Below are 16886 nucleotides of genomic sequence, written 5' to 3'. Positions count from 1 at the left end.
CCCAAGTGTCAGGAAACCATTTTAACACAAAACCGAGCAGATTTGCTTAGAAATTAGCTTCACATGTGATAAACAGGCTACTGCAGATCCCAGGCCAGTGGCCAGAATATTTGTACTTGTCTTGCTGCTGACTCTAAGTAAGCAAAGATCAAGTTGTAAGAGAAGGCCTAGGTGTTCCTCCTCCCTCTGATGGTCCCTGAGCTACCGGCCAGTGAACAGCACTGGTAGGGAGGTCTGCTAACTGCCCCCAGTGGCAAGAGTAACAGTACATGATCGCCTGACACCAGTATAGCATTTCCCCACAGTCAAAGCACTTTACCAACAGTATATACGTCCCAGCAGTCCTGAATGCTAGGCAAGTATATACCTCCAGACTAGGAAATGGAGGCATAGGTGTCTTTGCCTAAGGCCATGGGGGTACCAGTGCTGAAATTGGGGTTGATGAATGATAACACTAAATCTGAAGGATTCAGTTTCTCAGTCCTACATCATCCTCTCATGTAAGGCACACATAGGGAAAGGCATTCACAGAATCATAGAATATCAGGGTTGGAAGGGACCTCAGGAGGTCATCTAGTCTAACCCCCTGCTCAAAGTAGGACCAATCCCCAATTTTTGCCCCAGATTCCTAAATGGCCCCCTCAAGGATTGAAATGACAACCCTGGGTTTAGCAGGCCAATGCTCAAACCACTGAGCTATCCCTCCCCCCACCCCAAAAATGAGTGCCGAATCACAGCATATCAGGATTGGAAGGGACTGCAGGAGAGCATCTAGTCCAACCCCCTGCTCAAAGCAGGACCAATCCCCAATTTTTGCCTAAATGGCCCCCTCAAGGATTGAACTCACAACCCTGGATTTAGCAGGTCAATGCTCAAACCACTGAGCTATCCCTCCCCACAAGAGGCATTAAACCAAGAGACACACAGACCCCTATTCTCCTCTCCCCGACCCACTTCAGTGATTCACACTGCTGTAAGAGAGCTCAGAATGAGGCTCACAGATTCTCACTCCTGGAAGAGAGGAGGAGTAGCAAGGGATACCTCAGTAAAAACAGAGGTGGCCAGTACGCAGCCGACAGTTACATAGCCAGACATGGCCCACGGTGCTCTGGTGTTGCCCTCAATTTTATTCTAGAGATTAAAGGTCCAGCTGTGTAATGAGACTGGACTGCTCCGATCAAAGTGGTATAATGCACTCTGGGTCCTGTAATCCCCACAGTTCTACATCTCTACACTCCTGGGGCACGTGGTAAGATGCCAGCCTGGCTTTTGACTAGGCAGCTGTGGATGTCCTGGAACAACAGAGCAAGGCAACCTCTTTACTTGTCCCTAGATTATATCATGCGCCAACATCCATCCAATCGGAGTCTCAGTTTTCAATACAATAACTTCGTGAATTATTTGGTTTTTAGTACCTCTCCTCTGTTTATAGCAGAGAAGTCTGAAGAAGGGGAAATTACTGCTTTCTGACTGTGCTCTTTGGCATCTGGAAAACATCTGGTTTTGTCCTGTTTCTTATGAAGTCCAACCACTACAACTTTGTTTACTGGCTAGGGCAGTGGCAGCCCCAAGGGGTGGGGCTAATTTAGGGAACCGAGTAAGCAAAGCTGCATAGCTGGCAGACCAGTATGTTTTTGTCAGTCCCCACTTTTTTTTTTTTAAGCTTTAAAAACACTGACTGCACAACAGCTTTTTAGCTTGCCTTTTCACAGTCTGATCCAATAGGCCAGGGCCGTGTGTTAATGTGCACCTCTCGCAAACCCACTGGTTTCAGACCAAACTCAGCCGCCACATATGGCTTTTAGGATGGAAAAGATCTGAACTAGATTGGCTATGGTGCCACATCAGAACAAAATTCTCATCAATCCAGACCCACTTTCTGGCTCTGGAGATTGTTAAAATTTAAAAAAAGGAAATCCCAGCAACACACTGCCTACCAATGATGTGGGATTTTGCAGCTGGGTTTGACTCAGTCTTGCTGTGAAAGGCAGTACTGCTGTTTGCAGTACTGCATATAAGTCATATCTGTCTCCTCTTGAACTCTAATCTCTCTAATGGGATTCCAAGTGCTCCAGAGAAGGTCAGGTCAGCACTTGCAGTACAAATATATGTCCTGGGTGTGTCCTCGGCTGTACCTCCCTATGGCATTGTCACCAATATTTTTCTACGGGCACTCTCATTGACAAGCTAGTATTGCAGAGTTTTGTTTTCCTATTAACACATCTGCTGCAGAAGGCCCTCCATTGGGAATCAGGCCTGCTTCTCTGACGTCTGCAATGATTTACCTATTTTGGTAAAACAGATCACACCCCTAGCCAAAGATTAAATCAGTCCAAGAACCTTGCATAGCCCAGCTCTTTGAGACTGGGGTGAGCTTTCAGATAATCAGAATTAAACAAAATTCATGGTGTAGATGGGATGGTCTAATCCTGCCTCAGTGCTGGGGATGGACTAGATGACTTCTTGAGGTCCCTTCTGGCTCTACATTTCTATGATTCATCTCAATAAATGAGATGGAACTGCCCCACCAAAGCCGTTGCAATGTTCATTCCGACTCTTCTCTTGCTCCTATTTTAACTTCACACTGATGTTGGTGTGATAAGTACCATGTATTCAGCATTATGACTTCATGGCAGGGTCAGACAATCCACACTGCCCTGCTAAAGGAAAAGGCACTACAGAGAAACGCTATGCCAGAGTCTCCCCTACGCCGTCAGCACCAGAGGATGGAGGGAGCATCAGGTAACCAGTTACAGCTCCCCGACCCTCCAGCACCATCACCACCTGGAACTGCCAATAAGCAGCTCTAAGTTGCACCACTGGTGTAGGGTCCTTAATGGAACGCACAGTCTGCACCAGTGAGGGCACCAACGTAGTGAGCTCCGGCATGCTCCTTCCCTCCTCACTACACTGGTGGTGGGCCAGGTGCCAGGTGCAGACAGGGCTCAGATCAAGCACATCTGAGCCAGCAGGGAGCCCCCCTACACCGGAGGAAATTTCTGCAGGTCAGCTGCAGCCCATTCCCAGCTGCCTTGCACTGCCTGAACAGCCACAAGGGGCTTTGATTTCAATACAGTATTTGGCCCACACACCAAGTAATGCACAGTATATTGACCCACCCCACAGCCTTCTGGTTAGAGCTAGTGTCAAAGTCTCTCTGTAGAAAGGAATCCTAGACATTTGCTTTGTAGATTTAGTTTCCTCCCCTGCAGCGCTAAGTCCTTCACAAGTCTCCCTGGGCTGCTCTTCACCACTTAATCTCTTCTAAAGAGAGCTGAACTCAAATTCTTGCCAGGTTAAGCACCTGGGGCCAGATGCTCATTTAGGTCTGGCCTACTCACAGATTTTGTACTGGTATAAACTAGGTTGGGTTGGGATGCATTTTTTTTAAACTGATCTAGCTATACAAGTAAAATCCCTAGCATGGTTGTATATTTGTGCGTATTGTGTTTTAACTATTTAACTATATTGGCATAATTAAAGCAGTACATCTTGTGTGTTTAGATAAGGCCTTTGGCTCCTAAATGAAGTGACCAGCTTTTCAAACACACTCCAGTTTAGCTGCTGGGGGCAAAACGGTCTTCTGAAAGTCTGTTCCCTCAGCATAACTAGACTATACTTGCTACTTAGACTATTTCTTCCTTTGGAGTCTTAGCCGATGCACATCTGCTCACAGCTAAGCCAGCTAATTTCATTTAGAACTTCCTGACAGATTAGATTCCTCCACAATGAGTTTTAACTGCAGCAGGGAAAGCTGAGACACTCAAAGACAAAAGTTCTACAACATTCTTACTGGCTTCCTATCTTGTTCTTTAACAATGTTAGGATTTTACTTGACACAGACTTTGACAGAATGCAGGAACTCTTCAGCAGACATCTGTGCTAGTGTTTACTTTTCTCTTATGTTTGTTGACCCATCAGATGTTCCTACAGCCTTTCCACTGTCCACAGCACTGCTCCTGCTTTTAGATCTTGCAATGCCCATTTGGGGAAGACATCCAGTTTTAAATTCTTTTTATTTAATGAAGCAAACACTTTGATCCTGGTGAGGATTGTGCCAGAGCAGAACAACCTGTGTTTAACCGGATGCTCAGATGTACTGCTGTAATTGTTTCCTTGACAGGATGGGGAAAATGCTGTAAATAGTAACCTTGCTAATGTTGAAAATCCTATGTAGCTTTTTACACTGATCTTAGTAAAGATTGTGGGAAAAGATGTTAAGATCAAGATTTCAAAAGTAACTGGTGATTTTGAGTGGTATGTTTAGAAAACATGTTAATACATTCCCAAGTCTAGTCAGGGTCTAGAATCAGCGGATAGCCTACACACCACTTAAAGTCTCAGGATAGGTCTTAAACTGGTGCATACAGGTAGGTTTTGCGCTGGCCCTCAATTTCTCCCTTAAAGGATTTCAGCCTGCTCGGCTCCAGCTCTATTCTAGCTCATACATCAATACAATGTTACTAAACAAGTTAAAATGTGTTTTCTATTAGTGCCGCAAAGCCGGCGAGCTGAGAATAAGAGCAGAATCCCAACAAAAACCACAGTTTTGCACCTAAAAATGAATATTGAATCTGTGAGGCAGAGACCTACTATACCTTTAAACAAGGCATTTTCCAGACTAGAACAGTACTCCGCTCAGTGTTAAATTTAATTTAGTTCTCAAGAAGTTTCTTCCTTTTAGTGCTGTGATATGGGGCCCAATTCTCACCTACACTAATGCCCCTTTAGGCCACTTTGGCAGCATAAAAGTGGCCTCAGAGGGCAGAAACAGCCTCATGAGAATACAGAGCACAGAGACCCCCACAGCTGGTGTACAGCCTGGTGTCAGGGTCTACACTGCCCCTTCTCTCAGCCATCCCCCAGCTGTAGGTGGTGCATTGGAGTCATGGCCATAACACACTCACTATGACTATTCTTTGCTTTCCAGGAGTTACAGGAAGTAGAGCTTAAAATTAAAGAAGCACGAGGCTGCTCTAATTTACATGAGGGGCTGTGCAGAGTGCCACACAATCTCAAAATCCAGGGAGCACAAGATGTGGCTCAAAACCACCTTTACCCCCCCTGCTTCCACAAACATGGGCAAAGAACTAGAATGAGAGCCACCAAATGATTTTAAATGCTCATCAGGTGTTTCCAGTGATGCAGTTAGCAGACATCAGATTAAACATTCCTTTTCTTTCCTGGATCTGGACTCTTGGGAACTGACAGGCTAAGACATCAACGTGAAGGGATTCCAGCCACAGAACTAGCTTCACCCAGAGTTCACTGGTCTTTGTGGCACAGACCCAGACAATTCTATTTAGATACGCATTTTCTGGAATTTGTGCTGAGATTGCGGAAGGTTTCCCCTTATTTGGTGAATCTGGGTGTCTGAAAGCAAGTCCCTCATTATTGCTCCCTGACAGAATCAGCACCAGCTGAGACTTTGTTTTAAAGTTGTACTGCACCACAAGGGAAGGAATGGTGAACAATAAACCTTAATACAAAATCGGACCCAACTGTCAAGAGCTCTAGGAACAATGAATGATCGTAGACAGGATTACCTGCCCTTCATAGCCACAATGCAACTACTGCTTCAATAACCCTATATGCTTCAGCCAAGCTAAACAAGTTGATTTTTGTAATTATTTCCCCTCGCACACTTCTGAATAGATTCCAGCAGTATGTTCCTGTTCCTGTACTGGTAGCTGGACAAGAGATCATCAAATACATTTACATGCACAATATATTCTGACCAGGTGTTTCACCCATGTCAGGGTTAGTGGTCATTACTCTTGCTCTAGTCTACGTTAGAAGCATGCCGCTTAGGAGAGCTTACAGAATCAGGTTTATAAACCCTTGGAAAGTACCAGCAAGTTGACAGAGAGCTCAGCCACCATAACCTAGACTAGAAGAACAGCAGCATATTACAGAGATCAAAATTAGAAACTGTTGCGAGGTACTGGAATTTCAGCACCTTTGGGATAGAATTTCAAGTACTGAACAACACACAGTCATCTGTGCAACATACATGCATCTTCCAACCAAAAGCACTGTATTTTCAACCTCTCTACTTAATATGGGAAGGCATTCCAAAGCTTCCTTGTCATGATCACTAGCAGATAATTATTGGTCAAAATTGAAACTGTGCATTCAACTTGTTTTAAAGTCCCACAGCAAGCCAAGGAACTAAGGAATGCAACAGCACTGTCACAAAATTAGCACCATGACATATGACTGTGGGTATTTCAAGAGAGATTTCTTTTTGACTGCACTATTCTTGCACGGAGAATGCCAACAAAGCTCCTATCTTCTCCAACCTGCTGAGGGCTATCATCATGGCCCCTAGAAGCAGCAGCAGCCTGCTGACGAGAAAACAGCAATGCTCTTTGAGGATTCCAGTAGCAAGGGATGCTAAGGAAAGGAAGCATGAACACCCATCTCCATGAAACCCGTCTCCTCCTATCACTTTACATTTCCACAGAAATGCAATTGTTTGCACCATTGGACTAGTCAGTCCCCTTACAACTGCAATGTGAAATTAACAAATGTTGATAGGAGACGAGAGAGAACATGGCTCCTAGATCTACCACATGGCACAATACACCTCCACCAGGATAACTAGAAGGAGTAGAAGAACTGGTGCGCTGCAGCTAGTCTGGTGAAGCTAATGTTTCACCAGATACAAATTTAGAGAGTGTGATCATTACTAAGGAAACTTAAGACCCCTCTTCCTGGTGAAGCGTTCTATCTACAACAAAGCTGTGAAAGTGAGAGAGGAGCTCAAGCAATGCGGCACTAACTGCTCTCAAAGCCCTCACCCAGTTTGTCTGAGGATGTGATAATATCAGCTGGAACGCACGAGTCCAGATCTGCATCCAAGATTCCCAGTGGGTCGAGCTGTGCTACATGATGCCCTCGAATCTATGAAATGGGCCAGGAATGGAAAGGAAAGTGGATACCAAAAAGGGAGAGGGTAAAAGAAAAAGAAAAAAAAAAAAGGAGGAAAGGGATAAAAAAAGTTAAATTACATTCAAATTAATTTGCAGAGTAATTCTCACCGACGTTTGGAGAAACAGTTACTGGTGCATCATCAAAATTTACACAACTAATGCCGAGAGGATCAAGCTTTGCAATGTGGTGACCCCTGACCTGGAAGCAACAACATAGATCAGTTATTAAACAAGTTCATTAAAAGAGACACACACATTTTCACATTCCACCCTTCCTGCAAAGCCACTGTACAAAAGGGATCCATTGCATGAAATGTATAAAAAAGTTGCCCATAAACATCACAACTTGTGTTTAAGAACAACATGGATTATACACCATATACAAAGTTTATCAACATGGCCCCAGAACTTCCTGCCACCGCCCCTCCCCCCGAGTTAGCCATTATTAACTCCATTTTACAGATCAAAGTAAACTGTGGAGGGGATATTAAGGAATGCAACAGCACTGTCACAAAATTAGCACCATGACATATGACTGTGGGTATTTCAAGAGAGATTTCTTTTTGACTGCACTACTCTTGCATGGAGAATACCAACAAAGCTCCTATCTTCTCCAATCTGCTGAGGGCTACCATCATGGCCCCTAGAAGCAGCAGCAGCCTGTTGACGAGAAAGCAGCAATGCTCTTTGAGGATTCCAGTAGCAAGGGACGTTAAGGAAAGGAAGCATGAACACCCATCTCCATGAGGAGGGTGTTCATGGTGTTCAAGGTGGATAGAAAGCTGGCTAGTTCATCGGGCTCAATGGGTAGTGATCAATGGCTCCATGTCTAGTTGGCAGCTGGTATCAAGTGGAGTGGCCCAAAGGCTGGTTCTGGGGCTGGTCTTGTTCAATATCTTCATTAATGATCTAGAGGATGGCGTAGATTGCACCCTCAGCAAGTTTGCAGATGACACTAAACTGGGAGGAATGGTAGATACGCTGGAGGGTAGGGATAGAATACAGAGGGACCTAGACAAATTAAACGATTGGGCCAAAAGAAATCTGATGAGGTTCAACAAGTGCAGAGTCCCAGGAAGGAAGGAAGAATCCCATGCACTGCTACAGACTAGGGACCGAGTGGCTAGGCAGCAGATCTGCAGAAAAGGACCTAGGGGTTACGGTGGAGGAGAAGCTGGATATGAGTCAACAGTGGGCCCTTGTTGCCAAAAAGGCTAACGGCATTTTGGGCTGTATAAGTAAGAGCATTGCCAGCAGATCAAGGGACGTGATCATTCCCCTCTATTCGGCATTGGTGAGGCCACATCTGCAGTACCGTGTCCAGTTTTGGGTCCCACTCTACAAGAAGGATGTGGAAAAATTGGAAAACGTCCAGCAGAGGGCAACAAAAATGATTAGGGGGCTGGAGCACATGACTTATGAGGAGAGGCTGAGGGAACTGGGATTGTTTAGTCTGCAGAAGAGAAGAATGAAGGGGGTTTGATAGCTGCTTTCAACTACCTGAAAGGGAGTTCCAAAGGGGATGAATCTAGACTGTTCTCAGATGACAGAACAAGGAGTACGGGTCTCAAGTTGCAGTGGGGGAGGTTTAGGTTGGATATTAGGAAAAACTTTTTCACTAGGAGGGTGGTGAAGCACTGGAATGGGTTACCTAGGGAGGTGGTGGAATCTCCTTCCATAAAGGCTTTTAAGATCAGGCTTGCCAAAGCCCAGGCTGGGATGATTTAGTTGGTGCTGGTCCTGCTTTGAGCAGGGGATTGGACTAGATGACCTCCTGAGGTCTCTTCCAACCCTGATATTCTATGATTACTTAGGCTGTAAGCACTTTGGGGAAGGGATTATGTCTTCACGTTCTGCAAAAGGGAATTTTGAGCTCTGTCAGATAATTTCTGAAAGCATTTCCTAAACAACAGGTCAAGGGATTGACAAGCATGACCTGAACACATGCCTAAATGAAACATTATTAATAGCCTCTTGGTCCCAATCAGATTCTAAGGTTCCCGTTCAACCCACAGTAGCTAGGACACAAGAAAGTAGACCTATTGCATGCTCTGTGGTTTGGTAAGTTGTTCGTATTTTGTTTCTGCTTGGACCAATAGGATGTCCTGGTTTAAATGTTGTTTTAAATATAACAGTTGGGGGCTGAAGGTGACGGCTAGTGGCGTTCTGTTATTTTCTTTGTTAGGCCTGCCCTGTAGTAGGTGACTTCTGGGAACTCTTCTGGCTCTATCAATCTGTTTCTTCACTTCCGCAGGTGGGTATTGCAGTTGTAAGAATGCTTGATAGAAATCTTATAGGTGTTTGTCTCTGTCTGAGGGGTTGGAGCAAATGCGGTTGTATCGCAGAGCTTGGCTGTAGACAATGGATCGTGTGGTGTGGTCAGGGTGAAAGCTGGAGGCATGTAGGTAGGAATAGCGGTCAGTAGGTTTCCAGTATAGGGTGGTGTTTATGTGACCATCGTATATTAGCACTGTAGTGTCCAGGAAGTGGATCTCTTGTGTGGACTGGACCAGGCTGAGGTTGATGGTGGGATGGAAATTGTTGAAATCATGGTGGAATTCCTCAAGGGCTTCTTTTTCATGGGTCCAGGTGATGAAGATGTCATCAATATAGCACAAGTAGAGTAGGGGCGTTAGGGGACGAGAGCTGAGCAAGCGTTGTTCTAAGTCAGCCATAAAAATGTTGGCGTACTGTGGGGCCATGCGGGTACCCATAGCAGTGCCGCTGATTTGAAGGTATACATTGTCCCCAAATGTAAAATAGTTATGGGTAAGGACAAAGTCACAAAGTTCAGCCACCAGGTTAGCCGTGACATTATCAGGGATAGTGTTCTTGACGGCTTGTAGTCCATCTGTGTGTGGAATGTTGGTGTAGAGGGCTTCTACATCCATAATGGCCAGGATGGTGTTATCAGGAAGATCAGCAATGGATTGTAGTTTCCTCAGGAAGTCAGTGGTGTCTCAAAGGTAGCTGGGAGTGCTGGTAGCGTAGGGCCTGAGGAGAGAGTCTACATAGCCAGACAATCCTGCTGTCAGGGTGCCAATGCCTGAGATGATGGGGAGCCCAGGATTTCCAGGTTTATGGATCTTGGGTAGTAGATAGAATATCCCAGGTCGGGGTTCCAGGGGTATGTCTGTGTGGATTTGATCTTGTGCTTTTTCAGGGAGTTTCTTGAGCAAATGCTGTAGTTTCTTTTGGTAACTCTCAGTGGGATCAGAGGGTAATGGCTTGTAGAAAGTGGTGTTGGAGAGCTGCCGAGCAGCCTCTTGTTCATATTCTGACCTATTCATGATGACAACAGCACCTCCTTTGTCAGCCTTTTTGATTATGATGTCAGAATTGTTTCTGAGGCTGTGGATGGCATTGTGTTCTGCACGGCTGAGGTTGTGGGGCAATGCTGCTTTTCCACAATTTCAGCCCGTGCACGTCGGCGGAAGCACTCTATGTAGAAGTCCAGTCTGCTGTCTCGACCTTCAGGAGGAGTCCACCTAGAATCCTTCTTTTTGTAGTGTTAGTAGGGAGGTCTCTGTGGATTAGTTAAGAGTAGACTTACCACCACCTTGGATCTGTATAGGAGAGGCACTTGTTATCATACAAGTTTCCAGAATTTAAGAACTCAACCATGACTAACCTGTAAGCACCATAGCACGTTAAGAGTCAGCTCCCAAATCAATAATGGCAGGTAGCGATCAGACCAATGCCAAGTTGGCTGGCAGGCTTAAATGTGAATGACTAGTTAGTGCAGAGAACATAGTCCTGTTGCATTGCAACAATAATTCCAAAGAGAAGGAGTTGCGGGTTGGATTGGGAGCAGAAGAGCAGCTGGTAATGCTCCAAGACTGAAGTAGGGCAGATACATCAGTTCCATTTCATAGGTGATTGACTGAACCAAGGAACAAGACTTAAACCACTCAACAAGTTTCAGCACAGAAATAGCAAAGTGCTTCCAACACAGAGGATGGTCCTAAGGTGAGTCTCAAAATGGTTTAGTCTTTTTGATTCTAGCGGAGCGCCCACCTTACCACTGACACCAAGTTCCAGACTAAGCAGGATGTTACCCATCGAAGGCCAATATTACAAGTCAGATTCGGACCTTATCTTTCTAAAGAGCTTTAAGCTGTTAAGGAATAAGTATAGGCACTCAGATACCACAGCAAGGAGGACAGTATAGACACCCAGACAGAGAAAATTCTAAAGGCTGTGCAGACATTGGTTTGATAAAGGATGTTTCTCAGTCTCTCTCTGGTCTATTACAGACTTTGGGTTGTTTTCTACTTATGTGAATTGTTGCTAGGTATTCTTCAGAAACAGCTTCAGGAGTTCAGCTTCTGATATCAGAAAAGGTTGGGAAGATAACACTCAAACTCAGGAAAGTGTTACTGAGGGCTCTGATCTGGATATTGCTCACACATGCAGAGATACTTGGCTTCCTAACCCCACAACGAGAGATGCTATGCCAGATCAGAACTTAGTTGTTTTAATAAGTCTCATGCCAAACAGTTTCCTGATAATGAGTTATGAATTCTTCCCTCAGAAACCACTGGGGTCATTCCCACCAACTGCTTGCTCAGCTGATGAAACTTTGAGTTAATAGCTTCTATTTTCAATATCTGTAGTTTTATCCTCCAGCTAGGAGACGGTTGTCCAGAAGCTGCAGATGGGTATATCTATCTGTTTGGGCCTTAAAACACTGCTGTTCTTTATTCCACTGTTGTCAGCTGACGTTGACACAGACCTGCTGTTTCAGTTAGGGGGCCTAGAGACAAAGTTTGATTTCTGAAAGCTTACTACAAGTTGAAGGCAGTATCTTGCCTGATCTTGGTGACCAGGCCTCTGGATTTTGCAGACATTTCGACTCCCTTCCTGATCAGCTCCCACTCTGAGCTGCAAGTTAGGATATCATATTTGCAGCTCCCACTCGAGTGTGGACCCAGTTATACAGATAAAGCTATACCGCTGTATGGTATTGTTAATTTCCTTTCCTGAATATAACTGGGATGTAGCTATATTGGCATAGTTAGTGGCACAGCTTGGATGTATAGACAAGGCCTTAGTACTGTAAAGGATCCCAGTGAGGTTTAGGAAGTGATTTCTGTGGTTTAATCGGTTGAGGAGCCATAATTTAGTGTTTGAAATTAGGGGAACTCACTGAGAAAGCGCTGAGCACCTGCATCATGTGACATCTCCAGAGTTACTGCTGATGAATCCCCACACAGTCTTGGATTAGAAAAAGAAAAAAGTTCCCCCGCACCAGTTTGGGACCCACTCCCCACCCTCTGAACAGGCCTGTGATAATCCATGAGGAGTGTCCTGTAACTGAAAGATGGAGAGACCCATTAGATCAACCAGTTCAGCTTCTCAAATCATGCATGTCAAGTGGTCTGGGGTTCCAATACTAGAAATCCTGTTCTTTGGAAACTGTGAACAGAGGAGGGTCAGACTGGCTGGTTATGGCTGTCAAACAGCTCAGAACTCAGAGCACCAGAATATGGATTTGATAGTTGTCTGGTTTCTAACCCAAGTCAGTGAGTAAGTCCCAAATGCCTGAATGAGTGTGGGAACTGGGAGAAGTTAGTTTCCTTTTAGCTTCTACATTTAACACAAAGCAGCTCTGCAGTGCAGACATGCTGAACCGTGTAGGCAGCCATGAGAGCAGCAAGGTATGGAATTCTGCCTGAGTTGGTGGCATACGACTATTTCCTTCATTACAATCATACAAAGGCAGATTTGTTTTGAGGCAGGAAAACAAGTCTCTACCAGCCATTACAAAAATTAATCAGACACATAACTACTGGCATGATTAGAAAGTAAACCACCATTGCTGCCATTACGAAACTCAGCAGAGTAGGGTCACTGTTCCCCTATAATTAATCTGGAGATATTCGCGTTCAATCCAGTTTTTAAGATGGTAATTGCCTGGTGCTTTTAAAAAGACGCCATATGTCACAAACATCTGCTTTATCTGCCAGGCTCTGTAGCCCTTTCTTTATGGGCTTCTCTACATGGGAGAGATATCCTGGCACTACTTTACTAGAATAGTTATACCAGTATAACTCACTGTGTGGACACTCTTATTCTGCCATTTCAAAGGCAGGGAGAAAAAAAGGAGGAAATGGGAATTTGATATTTACCAGTAACCGGATTTAAAAAACAAAACCCACAATAACCTCAGGCTGGACTACGTATACACAACTAAAATCCAAGTATCTTTCTCTTTGGTTTGCCTGCTTATTCTACAAACCAAGAATGGGCAGACATTGGGTTTAGCTGCTAACATAAATTAGCATTGGGACTGAGGGAAGTAGAGTGAAGTGGATGATTCTGCCACACAATCAGGGATGAGATCCAAGACCATCTACAGCAGATTTCAACTTGACCTTGAGCGATGGCCTGACTTTTGGCCTAGAACCAGTGCCTATGCATTACCAAGCAGGGTATGAGCTAAGTACTGCAAACTTGACCACTTGTTGCATGAGCATGCAAGGCCTAGAGTCCTGCAGAGGAGAGACTCAGCTCTGCAGCAGGAGGGGTAGAGACGCCACAATGTCTCTCAACAGCGATCCTGCTGGAACAGCTGTATTAACTGAGCTCATTTCAGCTCTCCCAGTGGGGAGACAGTTCAGGTAACAAGGTTTGCATTCAGGGGCTGGGAAAACAAACCTAGCCTTTATGAAAGTATAGGCTTGACCCAGTTTCCTAGGCAACAGTTCCAAATGCGATCAGGCCCCTACAATGCCTGGAGTGATCCCAATTTCTCATGGGAGCTCTTCCTTAGCGGCAGTGCCAGACAGCAGCTGGGAGATGGTGAGACAAGAGTTAAGAATAAAGAGTCCTGAATGGTAATTAGCAGTTTTGCAAACCTGCTATGGGGCTGCTAATAAAGGGGATGGTACAATGTGTGTGGAGTTGAAGGGATGATCAGATGAGATTACTTTCTTTTTGAAGTGTATAAATCGTGAGAGACTTGTGCACAATAAAGATCACAGGCCTGACAAAGTGGAGAGCAATTAAAAAAATATATGAACCACCCTCAGCAGCAGCATGGGAAACCACTAAACCAAAAAACAAAGTAAATTTAAGAGCATCTTGAGAAAAACCAGCCTCTGCAAGGAAATCAGAAGCAGTACAGATTCCATAGTTTATAGATGTTCTCTCCAAGACAGGACGCCTCCTCCCCTTGACAGGTTGATTTTTGGCATCAAGCTTTGTAATGATCCGAATGTTTCAGCCAGCATATTTAAACGTATTTAAGTAGTCAGCGACAGCATGGCCTCTTCCTAACAGCAGATGAGAAATGTATCAGGGATTAATCCTGGAAGTATGTTGGGAACACTGGAGACAGTTGTTGTACAGCAGCACGTTTTAAGCTAGGAATGAAGTGGGAGATGCATTATTGTTAAGAAGTTAATTTTAGACAACGAATCATCAACCAAACAGGCAGGGGTGGGCAAAGGTATGTCTCTTGTTTTGCAGTTGCCGGGATGGGGTTAATAACTAGCTTAGCTGTGATAATCAATTTGTTTGGGTAAAAACAATGGTTTTGGCTCTCCTGTTATCTAGGAAGCGTCAGCTAATGTGTCCTCACCAACAGATCAGTGGCTTGCAGTTAAAATTAGGTAGATTTTACACACAGAACAGCAAGAAAACATTCTTAAGCTATACTTACCATGCAAATGCAACATAGAACAGCCAGAACAGTGGAAGCCTTTTCCAGCACCCAAGAGTAACAGGTTTAGCTCCACCAGTAGTTCAGAAGAGTGACACAGCATGCAGTTTGCTTACCCAGTCACCAAAATTCTGCATGTGATTTCAGGCAACAACTTGAATAGTAACAGGGCTGATTCTCCATTACGCTGCACTTTGTCTAGGAGGCATTGACACCAGTGCAAGGCAAGTGGCAATGACTATACAAGCTGCAGGCAGTCAAGAATCAGGCCCCATGTCTTTAAAAAGGAGCAAATTCTGAACTGAAGACTGGTATCCACTCACTACCACCACACAAAAAAGTGTTCTTACCTGATATGCCCTGATAAGAGATTGCACTGCAAGATGGTCGTCCACTAGTTTATCTACATTTGGCTGTGCTTGAACCAGGGACTGTGCTTGCGTCAGTGCAGACAGGCTGGTGCTCAGTGGAGGGGGGCTTTGGTAAGCAGTACCTGGAGCAGCTCCAGCATTGGCATTGCGAAAGAATATGTCCCATGACTAAGGAGACAAAAGGAAAAAGAGTGATAGATCCACTGCACAAAAATTCAAAAGCATTAAACTCCATCCCAGACCTTGTCTACACCAGCATTAGGACTGATCTACACTCAAAAGTTAGGTCGACCCAGCTACACCACTCAGGGGTGTGAAAAATCCACACACCTCTTAACGATTAGTTAAGCCAACCTAACCTCTGGTGTAGACAGGACTAGGTGTCTGGAAAAATTGTTCTATCAACTTAGCTACTCCCTCTTGCGGGGCGGGGGGGGGGGGAGGTGTCAGGGGAGAGGGCAGGGGTTCCCTAACTACACCAACAGGAGAACCCCCTCCTGTTGGCATGGGTAGTGTCTACACTGAAGAACTATAGCAGTGCAGCTGCGCCACTGTAGCATTTCAAGTGTAGACAGGCTCCCAGTAGCCTAAGATCTCCCACTTATTCACAGTTGCCGTTTCACACAGCTAAACACGCTGACAGCAGCTGGAGAGTCAGATTTGATGGCCAGAAGGCACCACTGTGGTAGCGTAGTCTGATTCCCTGCATAAAACAGGCCATATGACTGCCCTGAATTAATTCCATCTGCAAGTCCAATTGCTGTGCATGAACTAGAGCATATCTTTTAGAAAGACATCCAATCTTGATTTACAAATTTTCTGTTAAAGCAGAATCCACTACAATTGTTGGTAAGTTGTTCCAACAATCTATTACCCTGATTGTTAAAAATTTGTGCCTTACTTCCGGTTAGAATTTGTCTAGCTTCAACTTTCAGCCATTGGATCCTGTTATACTTTTTCCCTGCCACATTGAAGAGCCCTCGTGACATTATATTCCATATTCTTTATGAAAATATGCTTGTGATAGGAGTATGACATAAGATGTACTTTAAGCAAGAAGGGCCTTGTAAGGTATCGCTGGATAGGTTATGATTTACTGAATATGATTATCTTATTTGTATGCATGTATCATGTCTGTATCTGAAATTAGGAATACTGACTACGTATCTATATTTCAACTGTGTTACTTTGGGTGACACCCCCTGCTAACACTTCAAGTACAACAATGAAAAAGCCTGTGATGGCCCATCAGCAAGAGACAATGGACTGTAAAAGATCTTAGTCTTCCTGCGAACATGTGGGTCAGCCTGTGAAGAATGGCTACAGGGACCCTACAGAGGCATGTGACCACGTCACCTGATACTGAAACCCATCTCGAATTCTGTACTTTTCCACCAGAAGCTGGGGGGGGGAGGGGGGAGGAGGAGGGAGAGGGAGAGAAGAATGTCACACTAGGAAACAAAGGACGTGGGGAGTGAGGTAATCCAGGTTGTGAGTTCTCCCCTGCTACCCCACCCAAGACGACCGCAAGAAACAACAAAGACTAACTGGGGGAAAGAACTGAACCCAGTCTGGAAGGGCGTCTGGTCTGTGAAGAAGATTACTAGAATCACATTTAAGGGTGAGAACTTACATGTAACCATTATAGTTAATAAATTTATTTCTGTTTTACAATATAACCCAATTTATGTGATTTTTAACAGGGGGGGGCAGGGGAAGTTGTGCATATCCTTCTCCACATTGAGAGGAAAGGAAAATTTCATATAATTTTGGGTTTGTACTCCAAGTGGGGGTGGACATCTGGGTGCTGTGGCAAACCCCTTAAGCTTAGCCTTCTCAGAGTGGACCTCTGTCTCTCTGTGCAGTGGGGTGTGGCCCTGCCTGTGTGCTTGGCTGGAAGAGGTTGGGGAGCCT

At 44.8% G+C, this 16886-nt stretch overlaps 1 protein-coding gene across 12 annotated transcripts in view; it reads right to left on the bottom strand.

Annotated features, from left to right (window-relative positions):
• OGDH (oxoglutarate dehydrogenase) overlaps positions 1-16886 on the bottom strand; it is a 134512-nt gene that overhangs the window by 71616 nt on the left and 46010 nt on the right. For 6 of the 12 annotated variants that reach the window (XM_037886465.2, XM_043536570.1, XM_037886461.2 and 3 more), the window contains 2 exons: positions 14952-15140; positions 7044-7134 (listed from right to left, as the gene is read on the bottom strand). In XM_037886465.2, the coding sequence (XP_037742393.1) occupies positions 7044-7134; positions 14952-15140 (280 nt within the window). Of the gene's footprint in view, positions 1-6803; positions 6907-7043; positions 7135-12084; positions 12127-14951; positions 15141-16886 lie in introns of those variants that run through there. The other 6 variants (XM_037886460.2, XM_037886463.2, XM_043536568.1 and 3 more) reach the window with 3 other exon arrangements.

This window comes from Chelonia mydas, chromosome 26, assembly GCF_015237465.2.
Source record: "Chelonia mydas isolate rCheMyd1 chromosome 26, rCheMyd1.pri.v2, whole genome shotgun sequence".
Taxonomy (NCBI): Eukaryota; Metazoa; Chordata; order Testudines; family Cheloniidae; genus Chelonia; species Chelonia mydas.
Note: the sequence above shows the minus strand (reverse complement) of the source record. Positions and strands in the feature narration are given on the sequence as shown.